The sequence below is a fragment of the Scardinius erythrophthalmus genome (genome assembly GCF_964197995.2).
Source record: "Scardinius erythrophthalmus genome assembly, chromosome: 25".
In the NCBI taxonomy this organism is placed as follows: Eukaryota; Metazoa; Chordata; class Actinopteri; order Cypriniformes; family Leuciscidae; genus Scardinius; species Scardinius erythrophthalmus.
This window is the reverse complement of record NC_138245.1, coordinates 13,306,641-13,330,765: the sequence shown is the minus strand read 5'-3', so window position 1 is coordinate 13,330,765 and position 24,125 is coordinate 13,306,641. Positions and strand designations below refer to the sequence as shown.

The 24,125-nt window shown below is 37.7% G+C and overlaps 2 protein-coding genes across 2 annotated transcripts; one reads left to right on the top strand and one right to left on the bottom strand.

The window, feature by feature from the left end:
- Positions 1 to 1,019: 1,019 nt before the first annotated feature.
- Positions 1,020 to 18,155, top strand: abcb11b (ATP-binding cassette, sub-family B (MDR/TAP), member 11b; the record flags this gene model as incomplete). Its single annotated transcript, XM_081357215.1, has 28 exons — positions 1,020 to 1,095; positions 1,188 to 1,206; positions 1,307 to 1,327; positions 1,415 to 1,469; positions 2,537 to 2,781; positions 3,202 to 3,289; positions 3,435 to 3,568; positions 3,651 to 3,822; positions 7,137 to 7,261; positions 7,374 to 7,548; positions 7,685 to 7,798; positions 8,547 to 8,657; positions 8,745 to 8,870; positions 8,944 to 9,147; positions 10,670 to 10,840; positions 10,922 to 11,123; positions 11,564 to 11,645; positions 12,029 to 12,158; positions 12,236 to 12,403; positions 12,485 to 12,589; positions 14,536 to 14,697; positions 14,808 to 15,011; positions 15,097 to 15,338; positions 15,415 to 15,571; positions 16,540 to 16,737; positions 16,847 to 17,053; positions 17,430 to 17,576; positions 17,666 to 18,155. The coding sequence occupies 28 exons, from the start codon at positions 1,020 to 1,022 to the stop codon at positions 17,864 to 17,866; spliced, it is 4,041 nt and encodes a 1,346-aa protein (XP_081213341.1). The 3' UTR covers positions 17,867 to 18,155.
- Positions 18,156 to 21,834: 3,679 nt separating this feature from the next.
- LOC308685608 (uncharacterized protein) lies at positions 21,835 to 23,663 on the bottom strand. Its single transcript, XM_081357493.1, has one exon. The coding sequence runs from the start codon at positions 23,648 to 23,650 to the stop codon at positions 22,685 to 22,687; it is 966 nt and encodes a 321-aa protein (XP_081213619.1). The 5' UTR covers positions 23,651 to 23,663; the 3' UTR covers positions 21,835 to 22,684.
- Positions 23,664 to 24,125: the final 462 nt, after the last annotated feature.

Below are 24,125 nucleotides of genomic sequence, written 5' to 3'. Positions count from 1 at the left end.
TATTGGTCAAGGCTATCAGAGTACTATATAAAAGTGTTTTATAAAATGGTGTAGCTTTCAAACATGTTGATTCTGCAGTGCATGATGGGTTACCCCCGTGTCCTGTGCCTGCAGAACAGAAACATGCTGAGGTGAATGACCTCGCAAGCTTTTACCTTGATTCAGAAACAGTTCTCCGAATGCATCTGAATCTTTAGACATCTCCCATATCTCAGGCATGTAAAATATTAAAGTACAGTCATTTAATCGTGGATAATTTCGTATAAAACGACTGTATGACAAATGGCCACCCTTTTGGATGCTCCTGAAATTTTTTAACAACTTAATCTTATTCTTAAAGTCCCCTGTGGTGAAAATCAAGCTTTTAATATTGTTTATATTGTCTATATGGTGTTTTTAATATGCTTTAAGACAAACCATGTGCAAATTCATAAGTCAACACCATTGCTGATTTTCTTTTTAAAACTGCAGTGAACCAAAGACAGTCTCAAAAACACGGTTTGAAATTGCTGAAATTATTGACTACAGGGTTTTTAATGAGATTTTGGGAATTAATGTCAGTATCATAATAATCATCTTGTGAAAACATGTGCCCGAATTGATTTTTTTGGGACAATTATCTCATGTCAGTGTTTGTATTCACCCTCAGTGTCATTCACCCTCCCTGACAGAACAAACCTTCCGGACAGTTACCTCACCTGAGCCAAACCGACCAAGACATTTAACTACAAACACATACTGCTGGCAACAATCGAGAGATTCACAAACGACACATTCCCGGAGCTTAGAAGGAGTCTATCCAGACACTTGCTAAGAATATGACTGGATTTTAGGAGCATCCAAGGAAGAGTTTTCACTGTAAAACTAAAAATCTCAGAAAAAGAGAGTAACTTTGGATCAGCCAGGTAAGTTTACTTTGTTGGTTTGAAATCTGAAATGATACATTATGTTTCTCTGTGATGCAATTATCCTCAAGCATCTGTTTTCCTAATGGCATTAAGACAAGAACAGGCAGAACAATGCCAGGAACCGTAAAGCTGCGCAGCATCAAGAAGTTTGGACAGGAAAATGATGGTTATGAATTTTCAGATGAGGGTAAAGGGTTTAAAAAATAATCTTTTAAAACTATTCTCAAATCTATAGCACAATCCATTCAGACACGAATGAACATATTGATTCTGTTACAGCGACAAATGGTGATTACATGTAAGTTCTGCTTTTTTTTCATCTACATTTGTTTATTTAAAATAAAGCATTGAGAATTGCTTATTTTTAATGTTTCTGAACTAAACTTGTGTTAATACAGGACAATGGGAAAGGATAAAAAGTAAGTCATCTTTCTCTCCTTTTCCTTGATGATGAAAGCTTGTTTTCTCACATTTACTTTGAGCACCACAAACTATTTCATTCACAGGTCCAAAGATGGCAAGGAAGAAGAATCGGCCATCCGCGTTGGCTTCTTTCAGCTGGTAATTCCTCTGAGATATATTATTACAATGAGAAGAATTCTGTTGTTAAGGGTAATATGTTTTTTGACTGTCCTGTTTGGGCCAACAACAACAACAACAAAAAAAGTTACACGGCACGGATGGACACCTGTTGCATAATGTATAGTTTATAATGACTGTAAGTGACATGTTAGTATTGTCCGTAAGGCCAACAGTGTTCTAAAATCAAGATTTTGTGGAGCGAAAATTTCATCCGAATATACACGGTATATCCGAATATAGATCAACAATTGATGCACCTCTTGATGGAAATAAATGTTGTGATGTTATTTCCATTAATTGGTGAATGCATTTTTGGTCAAGAACTTAAATTGACAATGCAAGAGTCCAGCACTCTGTAAAGTCTCCTCCAGCACATCCTAAAGACTTTCAATGAATTTAAGGACTGGACTCAGAGCCACTTCATATGTGAAAATGATTCTTCATGCTCCCTCACAACCATTCTTTCACAATTTAAGCCTGATGAATCTTGGCCAATCATGGAATATGGCCATGATGTGTCTACATGGTTGTTTAAGAAATAAAAAGCTACGCACTCTATCAATTAGGCTTAGAAGAACTGTTGCCAAACATATAACATGCTAGAAACATAACAATCACTGGAATAATGATCCAATCATAGACTCTAAGGCATTTGCCTATTTAAATCCAATCAGAAACTTTTTTTAGGCCGGTCAGTGTAATTTAGCTGTTCTGTACATAATTTTGCAGTAGGCCAATTTTGTACAAACTAATACAAAAGAAGAAAAGTTTTGACACTACTACATATTACCTAGGCCTACATATAAATGTGTTTTGCATTTGATGATAACATACATACTGTATATGTGAGTTCATCATTTGTGCTGTGGGGTAGGCCTACACGGTGGTAAAAATAACCACAAAACACTTCTTAGCATAATAAGAATAATGAAAATTACATGTAAATGGGAGTGAAGAGGTAAACATCTTACTGCAATTAAGTCCTTACTTTGATTATCTGAAATAATCACATTATTGATGAACATGTAAATTGATTTCCCCTACAGTTTCGCTTTGCCAGCTGCCGGGAGATCTGGATGATGATTTTTGGGAGCTTGTGCGCGATTGCTCACGGTTCGGCGCAGCCGCTGATGCTGCTCGTGTTTGGGATGCTGACGGACACCTTCATAGAGTATGACATCGAGCTCAATGAGCTTACTGACCCGGAGAAAGTATGTGTGAACAACACTATACAGTGGCGAAACCTGACACAAGAAGAAAACCTGGCACTGAACATGACCAAATCATGCGGGTGAGAATAAACAAAGCAGTGGTTTTCACTTATTTTATTCTGTCCCTTGTGAGGGATTCACTCTCTCTAAAATCAAATGCAGCTATTTATTTGAATGTATAAAGACTCATTTATATTGTGTGAGAAAATTAGTAAACGTGATGTTTCCAAAAAGAAATTATTAGTCATTTTATTAAAGCAAAAAAAAAAAAAAAAAAAAAAAAAGTGAATTTTTTTACTTTGTATCAAGGGAACTGTCTTTTTCTGCTCAATATTAGAAAAACCTATTCAGTCAAATCAAATGTATGTGTCTGGCATTAAAAAAAAAAATATATGTATATATATATAATAAAACTTTCTACTGTTGAAAATTATTTCCTATGTTTCTCTCTCAATTTTTCAAAAAAATGTATTTAATGATGGTGTGCTCTTCTGCTTCAGGCTATTAGACATTGAATATGAAATGACCAATTTCGCCTACTATTATGTGGGCATTGGAGCAGGGGTCTTCATTCTTGGATACCTCCAAGTGAGACTTTTCAACTAATTACTGTTGGTTCTTTCTTGTTTTGTAAATGTGCAATACGAAATTTGCAAAAACTTCAATAATGTGCATATTTTTTTGCATTATAGTATCCATTAAAGGCTTTTCTCTCTCATTTTGTTTCCTTCAGATCTCCCTGTGGATCACTGCGGCAGCACGGCAGATTCAGATCATCAGGCAGATGTACTTCAGGAAGGTCATGAGGATGGAGATTGGTTGGTTTGACTGCACCTCTGTGGGAGAGCTCAACACTCGCATGTCTGAGTAAGACACATTCAAACACTTTCCAGAGCACAAATGCTAAATAAACAAGAGTTACCTAACATTGTATCTCATGTAATCCTAGTGACATCAACAAGATAAATGATGCCATCGCTGATCAGGTGGGGATCTTCATCCAGCGCTTCACCACATTCGTGTGTGGTTTCCTCATGGGTTTCGCAAAGGGCTGGAAACTAACGCTGGTCATCGTCTCAGTGTCTCCTCTGATTGGGCTCGGAGCAGGTCTCATGGCTCTGGTGAGAAAAGAAAATTCATCAGGACTTTTTTTTCATACATAAGATTTCATGCATTTCACACATAAGATCACACATTTTAAACACAACAGCTCCGTTCACACCAAGAACGACAACGATAAAGATAATGATAACTATGTGGGCAAAGTGGATTTCAATTAACAGATTTATACGTCATCAGCACTTTTAATCAAAGACGAGTTTTTGAAACCTGCAGATTGCCCGGCACATTCTGTTGCTGCTTTTAAATCATTTTTTTTATATCAACATGCAACTAGACTGTCATCTTTGACCAGTGTGCCGAGTTTTTCAGTCCCATGCTATTTTAAACGACATGGCAAAGAACTTTGAAAAATGTGAGTATTTTTCATTCCACTACACTGCATTGCATCTCAAAGGGGACCTATTATGCCGCTTTTTACAAGATGTAATATAAGTCTCTGATGTCCCCAGAATGTGTCTGTGAAGTTTCAGCTCAAAATACCCAACAGATACTTTGTTGTAAATGCCCATTTTTGAGTAGAAGGGTTGTTTTCATGCATGTACCTTTAAATGCAAATTAGCTGCTGCTTTCCAGAAGAGGGCGGAGCCACTGCAGCTCAGGCATCAGATACTCTGCCAAACATGCTTTTTATAGTCAAATCAGTCTAAACTTCTGATATATGGTTTTCTGAGCGCACACACCCGGAGCGTGTGCACAGAAAGCTGGATGTCAGATGGAGTGTCCCATGAGTATTAATCTAAGTTCTCTTTCATGTCTTATTGCACTTAAACTGTCAAATACACACACGGTTATGTCAAAAACACACCGTTCACACAAACACAGTCGGTTATGTCTGTGAACATAAACAGCAAGTAAAGAAATCGCATGTGCACAGTATATTAGATCTGTGTATTAAAGTGAAAGCAGTGTAATATACAGTACCTACTGCTATGCTGTTCATATGAATCAAACAACAAAAGAAAAACAGAAAATCACTTGAATAACTTTAGTATCTTTAATAAGAATACATTTCTTGAATGCTACTCTGGCAAAGGAGATAAACATGTCAGACTGTGTACAGATCACTCAGGGCGGGGCTATGCTAATAGGGCAGAGTCCGTCAGCAGTTGTGGGCGGGGCCTAAACATTTGTGACATCACAAAAGCTACAATCTGCAAACCGCTTGTTCTGAGACACTGCTAATGATTTATGGGGATTTAAAAAAAAGAAGTGGGTGGATTTTTACCATTATAGGGTGGCTGTGTACACACACTGCCGACACACATTTATGTTCAAAGACCATGTTCAAGTGAATTTTGCACAATAGGTCCTATTTAAAAGTAAAAACAAAAAACATTCTGTGTGAACTGCATTTTGTTCTTTCCTGAACTAAAAGCTCTAAATCTATTACGGCCAGGGCAGACAGAGGCGCCACTGACTTTTGCCACCTTACTGGTTTAACATGTAACCTGCAGAAAGAGTCACTGAAAAATCCCCAACATTAAATTCAGGATGAAATGGAAGGAATGACGTCAAAACCCGGAAGACCAATTCGACCCGGTTCTCTCGAGATTTTCCAATGGGTTTTTATGATGTTTTTTTTTTCCAATTTATGAATGAAATACGGTCTGTGGTAAACATAACTTGATGATACTTCAATGTTTTACTCTATAATGTAAATTACACACACACCCAGGGCTTGACATTAACACCCGCCAACCAGCCAAGTGCTGGTGGATTTCATTGAAATTTTTCACTTGTAGTCTTTTAAAAACTTGCAATGTAGTGTTGTCAAAACTTTTCAATAATGAAATATCTGAAACGCTTCCATCACTCATTTTCCGCAGAATAGACACACGAGACTAGCTGCGCTTTCTCACTCTCTCATCTCTCCGACAGCGAGTTACACACAAACCCCCCTCCTCTCACTCACTCGTTTCATTTGCTCCGGATGAATATTGTTAGTGTTACAGGGCTTGAATTTCGGCTTGGGATTGCATGTATTGCCCATAATTGTACTCATTCCCGCAGTTTGCGCACATAAAGCCGCCTCTCAGTACTAAATTGAGTTATTTTTCGCGGCTACAAGCGTCAAGCCCTACACACCCCCGTATCAAAAATGCAAATTTTGAAGCTGTTATGTTTATTTTATAAAATGTATGTCTCTGATAAGTAACTAGATAAGACCAAGCATCTCATAAATTGAAAAAACGCATTATAAAACCCCTTAAGAAAACGGCCAACCGGCGGTTAGCGTCTCACCCAATAGGATTTTAACGTAGGCTTTTGGATTATCGCAAAAACCAAGATCTGTGATCAACAAAAGTTTATGATACTTACACATTTTGTCCATTAAGATAATTTCACAGATGAACAACTTTTATGAATTTTGAAGCCTATGCTGTCGCCTGAAGTAAAAAGCTAATAGGCTATAAAACAAACTACTTGCGACTTCAACTTCACCATCACTAAGCTTCCGACAACTCTTTCAGTTCTTACCTAAAAACATTTTCCCAGAAAGTTTGAGTTAAAATAGTTATTATAATAGTAATTATAAGCATAAAGAGGCTGTAAAAGCGAACTGAGTTTACCAGTTCAGCGTGATGACGTTTAATCTCCTCGACAGCCTCTGTAATCCCATTTAGCCGCTTGTTAGCAACCGTCTTTTTCAAGACACGCAACAGCTTCAAAAATCACGAGTGGGGTAATACTTATGTATTTTATGTCGTAGAATAAAACGTGAAAATGTCTTGAGCTTGTGTTAACCGCAAACCTTATTTAAGCCATTTAACAATAATCCCATTTAAAAAACCCGTTGACTTCGGGACGATGGAACCGAAAGTGCTAAAATGCTAACTCGTTTCTGCGTTTTGGCCTACAAAGTGATGTCATACCTGCACCAGTTTATTAGTCTTCTGGGTTTTGACTTCCTCCCCACAGCACTCTATTGATTGGACCATTGTGGTTTTCTATTGGTGGATCTCATGTGAGAGACAGGTTGTCCCGCCCTCACGCCAGTGAATGCATCCTCAGAGAAGAGATGTTGTTGCAAGTGGGAGGGGATGTTATTTTGATGAAAGATTACGAGGGCAAATGAACTAAAAATAAAACATGATGTGTATGGATAAACACTATTATACAATATTCCATAAAAATTAGGCAGTGTTCATTTTGATTTCATGGTGAATTTGATCTAGTCTCTCTGCAACAAACACTGGCTGAGTGGAGTTCCAAGATAATCCATTTGTCTATCACATCTGAGGGTTGTAACAAACTGTTGTATAAAGTTAATTACAATATATTACATTTGTTTTGATTGCTTGTGCTTGTCTAGTTTGTGGCGAAACTGACGGGAATGGAGCTGCAGGCATACGCTAAAGCAGGTGCTGTGGCAGATGAGGTATTGTCTTCTGTTCGTACTGTGGCAGCATTCGGTGGCGAGAAAAAAGAAGTGGACAGGTAACTAACCATCATCTTTACTTCACATAATGACTCCCGCACAACACTGTAATCAGAAATGTACTGACTGTGTTATTTCCTCCGAACTCTTTACACATTGTATTTTCTGCAGGTATGACCGTAATCTGATCTCTGCCCAGCGATGGGGCATCCGGAAAGGTCTGATCATGGGGTTTTTCACAGGATACTTGTGGTTCATCATCTTCCTGTGTTACGCACTAGCTTTCTGGTATGGGTCCAGTTTAGTAGTGGACACACAAGAGTACAGTCCAGGGACTTTACTACAGGTACACACACATGATCTCATGCAAGCACATGAAAAAGAACCCACACATCAAGGTTCATTTTGTTATTCACATTACAGATGTGGCAGAAAAGGCAGAACGCAGATATTGATTGGATATCACATGTTTTGTTTTGCAGGTATTTTTCGGAGTGCTTATTGCTGCGCTGAATTTGGGCCAGGCGTCTCCTTGTCTGGAGGCTTTTGCTGCTGGAAGAGGAGCCGCCACCATTATCTTTGAGACCATCGACCGCGTAAGAACCCTGCGGACAACGGACATCACTCAAATCACATGAAAAGACTAATATCTGTCTCAAATACACTATTAACATTTTTGTTAAATAAAATAAAGCTGAAATAAAATAAAATATAAATGTTAGATGAAAATGTTAGATGAAACTATTAAAATGATCTTAAAATTGCTAATTGAAATGAAATAAGTTGAAGTACTAAAATAGCTAAAACTAAAATACAGTAAATATAAATTAAAGCTATAAATAGAATTTAAACCTGTAAATAAACAGCAATTTTGAGTAAAATGATGTAAAATGAACAAGAAATTTGTTTTTGATTAATTTTCCTTCATTTGTTTTTATTTTTAAGTCAAAAAATTTTTTTTTTTTTTTTTTCATTCTGAACTCACTTTAATTGTTATGCTGAAAACAATTAGTTAAATTTAATTGAATTTAATAATTTTATTAAATGTAAAAAATCTACATTGGACCACTTGTATACAGAAAAAAATTAAATAAAAAATAAGACAGATGTCAATCCCATGAATACCGAAAATATGATCTTACACAGATGGCAGATGAGTGTTAAAGCCCTCTGTGCTGGATTTTAGTTAGTGTAGAAAAATGCACAGAATGAAAAAGCCCAGCAAGCTCAAAGCAGGTGTCAGTCAGAAGAAAACAGCTGTATTATTGCATGTCTAACATCTATCTGAGACTGTCCGACACCTTTCCGAGTGATGAATTGACAGGAATATTGTCTTATTTTCAGGAACCAGAGATCGATTGTCTCTCTGAGGCTGGATATAAGTTAGACAAAGTGAAAGGAGATCTGGAGTTTCATAACGTAACTTTTCATTACCCATCTCGACCTGAAGTGAAGGTAAAGTTGAAATGTTCACCAGTGGCGTTACCAGATGTCTCTCTGCTGTGTTCTTACTTTAGATGAACTCTACTCTCCCTCTCACAGATCCTCGATCAGCTTAATCTGCAGGTTAAGTCAGGAGAGACAACAGCGTTTGTGGGTCCCAGTGGCGCTGGGAAGAGCACCGCGATCCAGCTCATTCAACGGTTCTATGACCCCAAAGAAGGGATGGTAAAGAAACATCTCTTTTACATGCTGCAGTATTTTTGGTGAACATCATTCAGAAGGATTTCCTTCGCTCCAGGTTACGTTGGATGGTCATGACATCAGGGGCCTGAACATCCAGTGGCTGCGTTCTCTGATTGGGATTGTGGAGCAGGAGCCAGTTCTGTTTGCGACCACCATTGCTGAGAACATTCGATATGGGCGGCCTGGAGTCTCGAACGACGACATCATCACAGCAGCCAAAGAGGCCAACGCCTATAACTTCATCATGGATTTACCACAGGCAGGAGACCACCAAATATGTCCAATTACATAGACATCATAATTAATGACCATCTTGGTCTCTATATTATATTATTATCCATCCGTCCATCCATCTCCATGACACTTAAAGGGTTAGTTCACCCAAAAATGAAAATTCTGTCAGTAATTACTCACCCTCATGTTGTTCCAACCATGTAAGTCTTTCGTTCATCTTCGGAACACAAATTAAGATATTTTTGATGAAATCTGACAGAATTTTGACTCCTCCATAGGCTTCCAGTGTGACCGAAACTCACCGGCCCAGAATAGTTATTAAAACATCGTTAAAATAGTCCAAGTAACTACAGTGGCACTACATTAAGTTTATCATGCGACGACAATAATTTTTGTGCGGAAAAACAACAAAAATAACGACTTTATCCAACTATTAGTGTTCCTCAATGTGGGCCTCTGACGAGAGTTCACGGGAGCGCCAGGACGCATGCGCGAGAACTGAGCTTAAATACTCCCAAGGAGTGAGCAGTCAGTAACAAGTAGTAGTAGAAGAAGAACGCCGTAAGCTCAGTTCTCGCGCATGCGTCCTGGCAAATTAAATATCTTAATTTGTGTTCCGAAGATGAACGAAAGACTTACATGGTTGGAACAACATGAGGGTGAGTAATTACTGACATAATTTTCATTTTTGGGTGAACTAACCCTTTAACCTCTGTAGGGTCACAGGAGGCCTAAGCCTATCCCAGCTATATTATATTATATTATATTATATTATATTATATTATATTATATTATATTATATTATATTATATTATATTATATTATATTATATTATATTATATTATATTATTATCTTTTTTGTTTCAAATATTTCAAAATCCTGAAGGTTTCTGTTTATTTTTTAGGTTTAAATTACATTTGAATCCCTCCTATAAACTCTATTTTATACTACCCTTTAAAACTTTGGGGTCAGTAAGATTTGTATTTAAATAAATTAATACTTTTAATCAGGAAAGATGCATTAAATTGTTTAAAAGTGACAAAAAGACATTTAAAATGTTACAAAAGATTCCAATTTCAAGTACATTTTCAAATAAAAATGTCATTTTTTCTACTTTCTATTCATCAAAAAATCCTGAAAAAAAGATCACAATTTTCAAAAAATATTTAGCAGCACAACTGTTTTTAACATTGATACCAATAAGAAATTATTCTTATTATTATCATCACCAAATCATCATATTAGAATGATTTCTGAAGGATCACGTGACACTGAAAACTGGAGTAATGATGCTGAATATTCAGCTTTGCCATCACAGGAATAAATTTCATTTTAATATATTTACAAAAACATAAAACAGTTTTAAATTGTAATAATATTTCAGAACATTATTGTTGTTTTATTAATCAAATAAATGCAGCATTGGTTAGCATACAAGATTTCTTTCAAAAACAATTCAAAAAATTATTACTGTCCCCAAACCTTTGAAAGATAGTGTATAATATAGTAAATATGTTTCTTAAACTTTTTGATCTTTTCTTTTTAGAAATTTGACACTTCGGTAGGTGAGGGAGGTGGCCAGATGAGTGGCGGGCAGAAACAAAGAATCGCAATAGCCCGGGCACTTGTGAGGAATCCCAGAATCCTCCTGCTTGACATGGCCACATCGGCTCTGGACAACGAGAGTGAAGCTGTCGTACAGGAGGCTTTGGACAAGGTCAGTAGTTACAAAAAGTAAATAAAATAATGCACATCGAAATCACTGAAGAGTTGAACAACCGTCAATCCTCTGTTGAAGGTACGAATGGGTCGCACCACCATCTCCATCGCTCACCGTTTATCCACAATAAAGAATGCAGATGTGATCGTGGGATTCGAGCATGGCCGTGGCGTGGAACGAGGAAAACATGAGGAGCTGCTGGATAGAAAGGGCGTCTACTTCACTTTGGTCACTCTTCAGAGCCAGGGAGACAAAGCCCTCAATCAAAAAGCCCAACAGGGTAACACACTCTCTCTTTACTACTGTTAGTTCTCTGTACTGAGATCAGCTCACATGACTAGTGTCAATGTTCTCCGATGCATTGAACTCTGTAGAGCAAAGCACCCTGAATTGTCACGTGGTACTCAAAGTTCAAATTATTTTAACTTTGAACCCATTGCCACCGACCTGAAAAACATCCTATTTTTACTTGATGTCAATGACCCTCACTATTTATATTTAATTTATTTTGATTTCAATTTCGGTTTTAGTCATTTTTGTACTTTTTTATTTCAGTAAGTTGCCAAGGCAACATTTTAAATTTTCGTTGAATTTTTCATTTAAAGTTTTTCATTCAACATTTATATTTTATTTTATTTTATTTCAGCTTTATTTCAAATGAACGAAAAGGATTTGAAGTGAATATGTCATTCTAATCTTTCTGTCTCCCACTCTTCTCAGAGATGGAGGAAGCTGAGAGTATTGATCCTGATGCAGAGAGAAAGAGTCTCAACAGGGCAGGAAGCTATCGAGCTAGCTTGAGGTAAAAATTATTGCTCAAGCTTTTTTCAAACCCTAGTTAGACATGAACCCACAAGAGACTAAACTAATGATCAGTTGATTCCAGTAGAATTTGATGGTAGTATGTTGCAAAGCTAATATTAAAAAAATGTAAAGTGACCAGATTTTTGAAATGGAAACTGGGGACACTTCTTATTTCAGTGGCCAAAATGTCATAAGCTATGTTTTCATCCACCTATTTTTTTGCCGCATTATGGGATATTGCATAAAAAATGATGGGTGGAAAAACTTTCCTCAAGTAGGCAGCTCCATTGGTAATACAGTGGTAAGTGTGTATGAGAATACAATTTTAATATAGTTTTTCACTTTTTCTACCTCACTCTCTCTCTTTTACTATATCTGCAGGGCTTCTATTCACCGAAGATCTCGATCACAGCTGTCGAATGTTGTACCCGAATCCTCAGTGGCCTTTGCTGGAGAGCTAGGCCCTCGTTCATACTCTGAAACCTGCGTTCCTCAGGAGTTCATGGGAAAGGTTAGATCTCTTCACCTCCATGGGCCTGACATGTCTCTCAAACATCTCATGTATGTGCATACTGTATGTGTATACAGAGCAGCCTTATTGAGGATGATGTAGAGGAGGTGGAACCAGCTCCAGTGACTCGTATTCTTAAATATAACGCTCCTGAATGGCCCTACATGCTCTTTGGAAGCTTTGGAGCCGCTGTGAATGGAGGGGTGAACCCAGTCTACTCTCTCCTCTTCAGCCAGATCCTGGCGGTGAGTTTTCTGCCTGCTATTCTCCTCTACTTCATGTGTTTTTTGTAAGCATGGCTTTTATCTCTTTCTTTTTACTCGCAGACATTCTCGATGCCTGATCCTGTTGAGCAACGGAGGGAAATTAATGGCATCTGTCTGTTCTTTGTATTTGTTGGTTTGGTTTCGTTTTTCACACAAGTGTTACAGGTTTGTCTTCATATTAAGCCTTTTTATTATAATATATATCTTAAAGATATTGTAAACTATTACAGATAGACCAAAATTTCTATGCATTATAGCATAGTTATAGTCATTGGTGTTAACTAACCTCAAGGGGGCGATAGAATTACTTTCAAATGCCTGGGCCAGGAAACCAGTGGTTGCGTCCGGAAGCTTAAAAATCCAAGATAGGACGGCAACAAGACACGCCTGATTCTAATGTTAGCTTCACTTCCTTTCTCCTGAGATACCTTCATCTGATAGATCTGTTTTGAAAGCAGCATAGATGCATCCTTCGCTGCCTTTGATATCCCACAATCCTGTGCGTTTCATTCCATGACAGTTAAGGTATCATGTCATTGCCTGGTAGGGCAGCAAGGCAACAAGCCTGATTTTGCAGAGTTAGAAGCGTTCCTGGGTCAACATATTTTGTTGATTCTGGATCAACATTCCTGTTCGAAAATTTAATCCTAACCATATCCCTACCCCTAATCCTAACCCTACCCATAAATTATCCCTAAAATCAAAGGGAAATGATAGGTGAATAACACCTAACCCAGACTGCAACATAGTGTCGGCCCATATCCGGCCCACATCTGGTACACGTGGACTCCACACATACCAGATGTGGGCCGGATCTGGGCCGACACTATGTTGCAGTCTGGGAACCCTGGTTATAAGCCTAAACTTGACATAAACTTTAAACGTGTCCCTGAAATCTGATTGGTTGCTCGGAATGCAACAAAGATGTTGGACCAGGAACATGTTGCATTTGCAAGTTTTCGGATGCAACCAGTGTCATGTAATGAGTTAGTGCTATGCTAAGCTACTAGGATAAACTGTTAGCTTTCTAATGAAGGCTAACTGAGAACAAAGAAAGGGAAAAGGACCATTTTAGCTTCAGTAGTATAATGTGATTTTACAATTACCATATTTTAATGACTAAAGCCGAGTGCACACTGAATGATCTATGGTAGTCCTTTATAATTATTACTTGTTAGACTGTATGTAGGCTACATTATCCCTGCTGTAAGCCATGTCACACTGTAGGATCTCAGTTGTCTTCAATGTCAGACTGTACGGCAGTCAAGACTCGGTAAAATAGATTCGTTCAGAGTTTTAAATCATCAAGCCGTGACTCGTTCGGTGAACTGCATTACATGCGGGATTGAAATGTTGGCTATAGGAAACAAAAACAGTCTAGCGTTAAGTTTTTTAATCTGAGGTAAAATTTGATTGTAATCATTATTGATCGACATTAAAAGACCTACAATTTGTATCAGGCGGAATTATGTCCAACATGTACAGCTACAGTATATTCTATAATATATTCTATAGTATGCCCGCTAATTGCCCTTTTGACAACACTAACAATGCAACTCATTTCGCATTACTAATTACGTTCCGGCACATTTTGGAATTAAATGAGATGTGAAATTAGCAGCTTTTGCTGTGTTCACGCGTTTGTTTCACGAGTTCACACTTACATCAATTGAACATAGGAAAGATTATGCGTATTTGGCGTGCTGTCCGGGGGGAAGGCTCTGAGCTCGGAATTTTTGCCCGAACCCAGAGTACTCCCCCCGTTGTTGTAAGAGTATTTAGGACTAGAAGTGAGGAGATGTGGTGGTGGAGGGATGCTGTTAAACTGTCAACGAACGGAGGCAAGTTTGCTGTATACACCTCTTTACTCGTTAATTGGGTTGATTAACAGAGTGTGCTCCACTCGTGTCTAATTAGGTTTGATTATCTGAATGTGCTCCACATGTGTTTAATTAGGTTTAATTATCTGAACGTGCTCCTCCCGAACTTTGTTAATAAAACAGTGCTTTGGGTCTTTATCTAGTGGTCTAGATCTTTATTACAGCTACTTCTTTTGTTTGTTTGTTTGTTTGTTTGTTTGTTTGTTTGTTTGTTGTATCTTTCTTTTTCAGGGCTATGCATTCTCTAAATCTGGGGAACTGCTGACACGTAGACTGAGGCGTCTGGGTTTTCATGCAATGCTGGGGCAGGAGATCGGCTGGTTTGATGACCGCAGAAACAGCCCTGGTGCTTTGACCACAAGACTGGCCACTGATGCCTCACAAGTCCAGGGAGTAAGAAAAACATTTTGCTGATCCTTTTTTCATTACGACTACATGATCTGCGGCACATTTAAATAAAAAATAATGCTTAATTACAGTAAAAAAAAAAACTCTCACTCCAGGCCACAGGTTCTCAGATCGGCATGATCGTGAATTCTTTGACCAACATCGGTGTGGCCATTATCATCTCCTTCTACTTCAGCTGGAAGCTCACTATGGTTATCCTGTGTTTTCTGCCCTTCCTGGCTCTCTCTGGAGGGTTTCAGGCTAAGATGCTAACCGGATTCGCCAAGCAGGACAAAGAGGCCATGGAGACAGCAGGAAGGGTGAGCTCACGTTAGACTGGAGTATTGGTAAAATCATCTACTCATCAGGCTTTTTAAAAGTCTCTGTGTCTGTTTCTGAGCGCAGATTTCTGGAGAAGCTCTGAATAACATCCGCACCATTGCCGGCCTTGGAAAAGAGCGCAGTTTTGTGGATATGTTCAACACGCAGCTGGAGGCCCCGTACCAGGCCGCGCTGAAGAAGGCTAATGTTTACGGTGCCTGCTATGGGTTTTCCCAGTGTGTGGTCTTCATGGCGAACTCCGCCTCCTATCGATTCGGTGGATACCTGGTCTATCAAGAGGGGCTACACTTCAGTATGGTTTTCAGGTGAGATAACAATGCCACAAAGTGTATTGCTGGTTTAGTAAATGTTCATAATTTGGAGAGCTTCTATCAATAACAGGGTGATTTCAGCGATTGTAACCAGCGGCACAGCTCTCGGTCGAGCGTCCTCTTACACTCCAGACTACGCCAAAGCCAAGATCTCTGCTGCGCGATTCTTCAAGCTACTCGACCACATTCCCAAAATTAGCACCTACAGCAATGAAGGAGACAAATGGGTAATTCATTTATCAATAACAACCATGGACCGTATTATCTGGAATAAAGTCACACCAAAAGTTTCACAGGGTCAAAATTGCATTGCATTGCTGAGTGAAAAAACACAGATAAGTCGCTTCGTAATGTAAAATACCTGTTAATTAAACGAAACATTTACATATTTTCTAAACTCTATAAATATGTACTTTAGTTCCGCCTCACACTCCACAACAAATCCTCAAATTTAACAGAACAAGATTGAAAAATGTAAGCATAAATTATGGTAGCATTCATTAGCTATAAAAACGTTTATTATAAACAATAATCCTTTACAAATTTAAAGCTAAACTGAATTTCATGTGTGTGGGAAATGTGCTATTCAAATAAACTTGACATGCCTTATCTTGCAAACAAACAGACCACAGTAATCTCCAATAGTTTAATTGACTTATTGCATTGGCCAATATTTAATGTCATTGACCGAATTAGAAAAACATAAAAATAATGAATTTATTTCTGTTGTTTTGTGGAAAAGTGAACGTGAGAAGGAAAATAAATGTTTATATATGTAGATAAATCCCCTGCAAAAAAAAAAAAAAAAAAAAAAAAAAACCCTTGAAGAGAAACCAGAGATTCCATGTGTAGTCCGGTGGAATAACTCATGAAATATTGTTAAATTAGTTGACAATATAAAGCCAAATTTATGGGCTGATGTACTCATTCAGGTGATTGTGATGGTACAAAATGTGACTCATATTCCGGAAAATACAGTGTGTTTATCACAATATCTGTTATTATGACTGGAATGTATTTGTCATATTTCAAATAGAAATGTAGGCGATGTAAACAAAATGTTTCTAATATTACATTTTAGTACTGCATTATTTCTTTGCACAGCAATTTAAAAATCACCTGCCCTACACAGGAACACACAATTTGACCGTCACATAACACTTTCTCTTTCTCTTTCTCTTTCTTATTCTTTAAGGATAATTTTAAAGGGGATATTGAGTTTATAGACTGCAAGTTCACATACCCGACCCGGCCAGATATTCAGGTTCTGAATGGTCTGAATGTGAGTGTTAAGCCGGGACAGACTTTGGCCTTTGTGGGCAGCAGTGGCTGTGGCAAGAGCACTAGCGTTCAACTATTGGAGAGATTCTACGATCCTAACAATGGACGTGTGGTAAGAAGACGGTTAAGATCTTTTACCGATATTTGGAATGGGGTTTTTGCTTTAAAATCTTTATCGAAACACTGAGTTTGTGATCTAATCACTGTTCTTTATCGATTAGCTCATTGATGGCCATGACTCTACTCGGGTCAACGTTGCTTTCCTGCGCTCTAAGATTGGGATCGTCTCTCAGGAGCCAATTTTGTTTGACTGCAGTATTGCAGAAAACATCCGCTATGGAGACAATGAACGAGAGCTCAGCATGGATGATGTCATCTCCGCAGCCAAGAAGGCCCAGCTGCATGACTTTGTCATGTCACTTCCTGAGGTGTTAGTTTTGGGAATCTTCGGATTACAAGGATTTAGAATGAATGCTGCATTCACTTTGTGTCGGAATCTACTTTAATTACAAAACGACAGCTCGGAGATTCTGCTCTAAGCTGTTCACATCTTTAGATCAAAAAATGATTCATTTATGAAGTTGACCAAAAGTGTTGTACAAAATATAAATATTTTAATATTATTAAAAATAAAATAGACACATTTAAAGTACTAAGAAATTATAAGAGCAATAATAATATATAATTATTATTAATCTGTTATTATAATAACAGATACAAAATCCTATTAAAAATCTTTAATGGTTTCTTGTGAGTGTGACAAAAATGTTAATTGCTTGATTGCTTATTCCTCCCATGATGCAGAAATACGACACTAATGTCGGTTCCCAAGGTTCCCAGCTTTCCCGGGGTCAAAAGCAACGCATTGCTATAGCCAGGGCGATCATACGAGACCCCAAAATACTTCTACTGGATGAGGCCACCTCAGCACTGGACACAGAAAGTGAAAAGGTGAGCCAGAAAGCGCAAGTTTTAGAGGATTTTCACTGTTTGTTAGTTGTGCGAGAACTCTAGTCGATGTTTGTTCGTCTGTGTGCCAGACTGTACAGGAGGCTTTGGATAAAGCAAGAGAAGGCAGAACTTGTATCGTCATTGCTCACCGTCTGTCTACTATCCAGAACTCTGACATCATAGCTGTGATGTCTAGAGGATATGTTATCGAGAAGGGCGCACACGACTATCTCATGGGCCTGAAGGGGGCGTACTACAAACTCGTCACGACCGGAGCTCCAATCAGCTAATCTCACAGGAAAGGGTTTCATACATCCTTCTGGTGATACATAGACAAATATAATCATAAATCAGCTGATGTTTGGCTGATTAACACACCTTCTTGACAGAAATATTTGTACTGAGTTTTGAGTAAATATTGTATAAAAAGTTAATTTCAGTAGGCTAATACAATTACATAAATCACATATATCACACTGAATTCTGAAAACAAGAACTGTTTGTTGTATGCATTGCAAAATGAATGTATTTATGTACTATTAAATAAAAAAAGATTAAACAAAATAGCAGTCTGAGCTGAAAATTTCATGATTAATCCAGAGCCAGAGGAAATGATGTCATGACAACACTGATTTAATGGTGGTGCAACAAAAACCTGAACAATCCCAAACCTTTCTTAAGCGACTGTCGTGAGCTGTGCCTACAAATGCAGCAGACAGTGAAAACATAAAAGTTTTAGAGTCCAGTTTGTGCTTTTAATACCCCTACAAACATCTGATTGTGGTAAAACATGTATCGTATAATGTAATTCAATATTTGCAATTCATATGTTGCTGATAAAATCTTTTTAGCATATTTTTGAATGGCCATCAACAGAGAACAATTCTACCCCCATTCTAATAGGACAGATCATTCAGATCAGCCTTAAGTTCACTTAAATCTGAAATTTGATGTAGAATAACTTTAAAGTCCCCCTGTAGTCCATTTTATCCCTTAAAACTAATCTTTGATCACAAATTAAGCGTTTTTTTTCCTTGAAAAAAAATTCTTCATGCCTTAAAATAGCTTGAATGTAACTCTACACCCTTGCCTCATTTAGTATATGTGGTTCTTTGAATATGCAGATTAGCCCCGCCTCCACTCACTCACACCAGCTCAGAGATCCACTCATCGACGATCACATGTTGACATGATTGGTTACAAGGTAGTTTGTGACGTCAGAAACACCAGCGATTTCAAACCGCATTTTTGAGACAGTCTTTGGTTCACTGTTTTAAGGAGAAAATACTCCGCAATGGTGTTGACTTGTGAATTTGCACATGGTTTGTCTTAAAGCATATTAAAAACACCACATAGACATAAACAACATTAAAAGCTTTATTTCCACCACAAAACTTTAAGTAGCCATTTATGAAGGTAAAATTATGCCATAAAGTATTGCATGCGCAGGGTAAGATTTGTGAAAGTGTACATAAGTTTGCAAGCGTAAATTAAATTTGCATGCGCAAGAGAAGATTTGTAAAGGTGTAAATCGCCTTTCAAGTGTAAGAAAAAAATATTTGCAGCATTTCACTGTTACTCGTAAGTGTAATTCATGTATTGTGAAGCTGCAGCTTCATGCTAACGCAAAATAAATATGATCTGTATTCCTCTGACTTCCATTTTTCCGCGCTTACACTTTTGGCACGGTTTTTACGCTCAAATACGGCCAAAAGTATTGCAGGCCCGTGAACAGCAATTTGCGACCGAAAACAACAGAGTTAGGAACTGCAAAACAGATTCACTGCATAAAATCAAACTTTGTGTAAAAAATAAACTGTTGCAAATGTCTAAATGTGTGCATAGGGCAACAAAGTTCCCGAAATAACCCGATTTGTACAGTTACGTCTTTCTTTTACCTGCGCTTCCAGTTTTGGCACGATTCTCTCACTCACTGAGTTTTGCAAGCGCGAAGAGGAGGGCGGGACCACGTTCATCATTTAGCCAATCAGATGAGCTTCTCGCTGACTCTAGGTTTACTCTTATCTGATTGGTTCAATAAACACGCCAGTCACCAGAACACATCTTTATCTTCATTTGGCTCAGAAACCTTCTGGTTGCCGAAATGGTACTTTTAATGCACACATACATGTTAAATAAATAGATAAACAAATAAATAAACAAATAAGTCATGATTGCTTAATAAGCTGTGCACCATTAGGATGACTATATGAGTCCATAATGAATTTCGAGCTGGTGTGTTAAGAATTTTTTTTTTTTATCTGAACTACTGCATGCATAATTTCACCTGTCTACTGATTGGGAGGATTCCACTATTATTATGTTACAATTATATTTTTTTCGTGTATTTAAGAGCATCTCTAAATTATGCACCATTTATCACCTGCAATGCCATCGTGTAACCACTAGATGGCTGTATAGCCCTATATATGAACATATCAAGATGCTGTATATTCCCTGGTTGCTGGGTTTTTATTCAGACATAATTAGTTACTTTTTGTCAAAGTTGAGTTTATGTTGATTTAGTATCAGTTTTTCATTACAGTCAAATCTGGACACAGAGAAAGCATTTTGTTATTTATACTAGCTACATATAATAGCTTGATCAGACACACGAAAGTAATCACTAAGTCAGAATCAATATTGACAGTGCTACCAAGACAATATTTCAAAATATGTAATTGAGTGTTAAATGCCACGAACAGAGACATGATGTGAAAAACACTGCATCAGAATTGTATTATTACATAAAGAATGGGTATTAAATGTTTTGATTGTAAAGTTTAACATCTGCTCAGTGGTGTAACAGATTAGCCTATATAATATATCACATTTCAATCCAGTAACGTTAACACCAGCTTGAAATTCAGTATGAATGTTAGTCAGCTTTAATCAGCCTAATGATGCACAGGTTATTAAGCAATCATGACTTATTTATTTATTTATTTATTTATTTATTTATCTATTTATTTAACATGTATGTGTGCATTAAAAGTACCATTTCGGCAACCAGAAGGTTTCTGAGCCAAATGAAGATAAAGATGTGTTCTGGTGACTGGCGTGTTTATTGAACCAATCAGATAAGAGTAAACCTAGAGTCAGCGAGAAGCTCATCTGATTGGCTAAATGATGAAGGTGGTCCCGCCCTCCTCTTCGCGCTTGCAAAACTCAGTGAGTGAGAGAATCGTGCCAAAACTGGAAGCGCAGGTAAAAGAAAGACGTAACTGTACAAATCGGGTTATTTCGGTAACTTTGTTGCCCTATGCACACATTTAGACATTTGCAACAGTTTATTTTTTTACACAAAGTTTGATTTTATGCAGTGAATCTGTTTTGCAGTTCCTAACTCTGTTGTTTTCGGTCGCAAATTGCTGTTCACGGGCCTGCAATACTTTTGGCCGTATTTGAGCGTAAAAACCGTGCCAAAAGTGTAAGCGCGGAAAAATGGAAGTCAGAGGAATACAGATCATATTTATTTTGCGTTAGCATGAAGCTGCAGCTTCACAATACATGAATTACACTTACGAGTAACAGTGAAATGCTGCAAATATTTTTTTCTTACACTTGAAAGGCGATTTACACCTTTACAAATCTTCTCTTGCGCATGCAAATTTAATTTACGCTTGCAAACTTATGTACACTTTCACAAATCTTACCCTGCGCATGCAATACTTTATGGCATAATTTTACCTTCATAGCCATTTCTCTAATTTAATTTGATGCTTTGCATTCATGCTAACTTTAACCCACATGCTAAATCAGTTAGGTATGGCTGTTTGGGGGTGGGGATAGTTGTAACATTACAAATATTACAACCAACAAGTTTTTTTTTTATTGCGGATCAAGGGATTTATGTGGTAAATGTGTTTCTATCTTAGTTTATGCTCGCCTTACAGGATAAAAAAATTATACGCCTCAATTGAGCACATACATTTTTTTTTTTTTTTGTGACAACCATTTGTTTCTGACATGGGGCTTCTGTGAGGTTGAAATTTGCTAAATTGTGTAAGCAAAATGGCTAGCATCACTAACAGCACATTTTGTTGTGCTGTTTGCTTACAGTTTTTTTTATTCGCTTTGGTACTATTTTCACAAGTATGGTGTACATTTTCAAAACTATTAGTACAAAAATCCAAACTGATCACACTTGTAAACACAGCTGGTCATTCTTTCGAAACCTGATGTAATGCTTTCATTACAGTTTTACACATTTCAGTCCACATAATCGTTGTTTCAAACACAAGATTATTATAATATGTAATGAGAACATTGGTTTAATCACCGAAACACAACAATATTATCTTCTTTCAATTTAGTACTTTTAACAATCAATTAATTAAACAGCAAACAATGCAAGATGTTTCAATTCAACCTGGTTACTGAAATAATTACAGTAATACAGGCTACAGTTTCAACATTAGAAAATATACTTACATAACTTAAGTAATTGAATCCATAATGTTTGTAATAGTATCTATAGTGTGTTATCAAAAGGTGTGATGAAGTTGCATGACACTGCTATGAGGTTTTGTGCTAGAACAGAGTTTGCTGGCAATACAGTAAATGTTCTCACTGTATACCATATATGACTCTATACTGTAGTAAACCTTTACAGATGAAGGGTGAGTTACAATAGTGGCAGTCTCTACCATGGAAATCTGTTTACAGTATCACATGGCATACATACTGTAATGTAAAATGCTGTATATGATGCCGTCTGTCTCCCTTCTACTGATGCATCTCTGATCAATCTGTTATTCTCTCTATTGTACTCTATCCTTCATGTTCACAAACTGCAAATCTCTCTGCATGTGCCGTTTTACAATTGATGTGCATAATCTATATTAGCATAATTTAATGGGTTAATAGCACTTTAATAATTATATTACATCAACAGTAAAATACTGGTATCATCATTATGTATTTATTATTTGGTAAGCTGTTTCATTAAGTAATGCTAATACATCCAGCACTTACCGTAGTTAGCATATCATCGTTAGCAATGGTATCAAACTCAACAAAAATAGCATGTGGCGCAGTTTAACAATGCAGTGTGTTTAAACAACAAAGTATTTTTGGAAAAACAGCTCAAAAGTCACCACATTCAGTTAAGATTTAATCTGCCGTTGTATGTGTGGTTCAAAAGTGTCTCTCTGTTGAAGCAAGCGGTCTAAGATTTGACCAGCTTCATCAAAAAACCTTTCTATCTTTCCAATATTCTGTGCAGATAAAATTCGGGCCACTACAGCAGTGGCAATAGCCTGAGATTGGCAGTTGTTGTGGATCACACGGTGTCTAACCTTCTTACCGGGTCCAACGATTAAGAATCCCGCCTTTACCGGAGGACCTTGCATGGTGGACCGCTCTCTTACGTTCTGCCTCAAATAACCAGTATAGAGCTGAATTAACCTCGCCAAACCTGTTCGGTACGATAAACGCAGCGATTCCGCTGTACCTTTAGGGACAGAAGCCAAACGAATCCCATGAATCCTCATGTGCAGGTGGATCGCTGCTCCATTGATCCACTGCTTAATACTATACGTGTTCAGCTGCTGATCCAAAGTCATGCTCTCGTAAAGCTCGATTAGAGCGTATTTCAGCTTCTGGTCATAGAGTTCAGTTATTTCTCCCATTTCCTCGAAGTTATTGGCCCTCTTAGACACCAGTTTGAGGTATTCACTCGCAATGCTGCCGATTTCCGAAGAGTTATCTGATCCGAAAGCCTTTTTAAATGGGTCTGTGGTCACACCATCCGTCTGACCGACGATACTGGACACAAGAGCTTCAAGCAGGAAAGATAAAGCAAGCGCTACAACTCCAACACCTCCGTATGATACATAACTGCTTTGTCCGAAAATAGAGGTCAGGTTGGTGTCTAAAGCTCCCAGTTGGTCTGTAGTCAGGCTCTGCCGGACAGTCGCATACTGCAGGTTGAGCGCAATGCTGGAATTTAGGGACAGTAGATTTGCCACCGTCCCATCAAGAGTAATGTCTGGGAGGATCCCGTTGTCCTGGGCAACCCTGTAAATACTGTCTATAGTTGCTGGAGTAGGGGTGCAGGGATGATTTCCCATGTTTAAAATGTTTTATTCTGGTCTTCTTAGTTGGTCAAAACATGAAGAGATACCTGTGCAGTGGAAATGAGACCAGTTGTTTTGAAATGGGCGAAAAAGGACAGTGCCAAAGTACACGGTTTAATCCGTCCAAAAGCAAACAATGTGACAAAGTCAGGTTAAACATTAACAGAATTTCGATTGCGAATCTGGTTACTTTACCAAAAGATTCAACAATAAAGAACACCAGATAATTGGCATTTGTAGCCACTTGTGTAGGCCAGTAAAGGTTTTTCCCATGTGGGAAATGTTAAATGTGTGTATCTCTTGTTCATGAAGTACATAGGCCTATGTTTAAAAAAATGAGGTAGGCTAAGATCTGTAATGTACTGAGCCAAATTTACAGAATTTCAGCTTTTTGCAATGATAAATCAAACAAAAGTAATTGAAAAAGCTCAACACAACAAATGTTTCAAGTGGTTTCCCCAAATTCAAC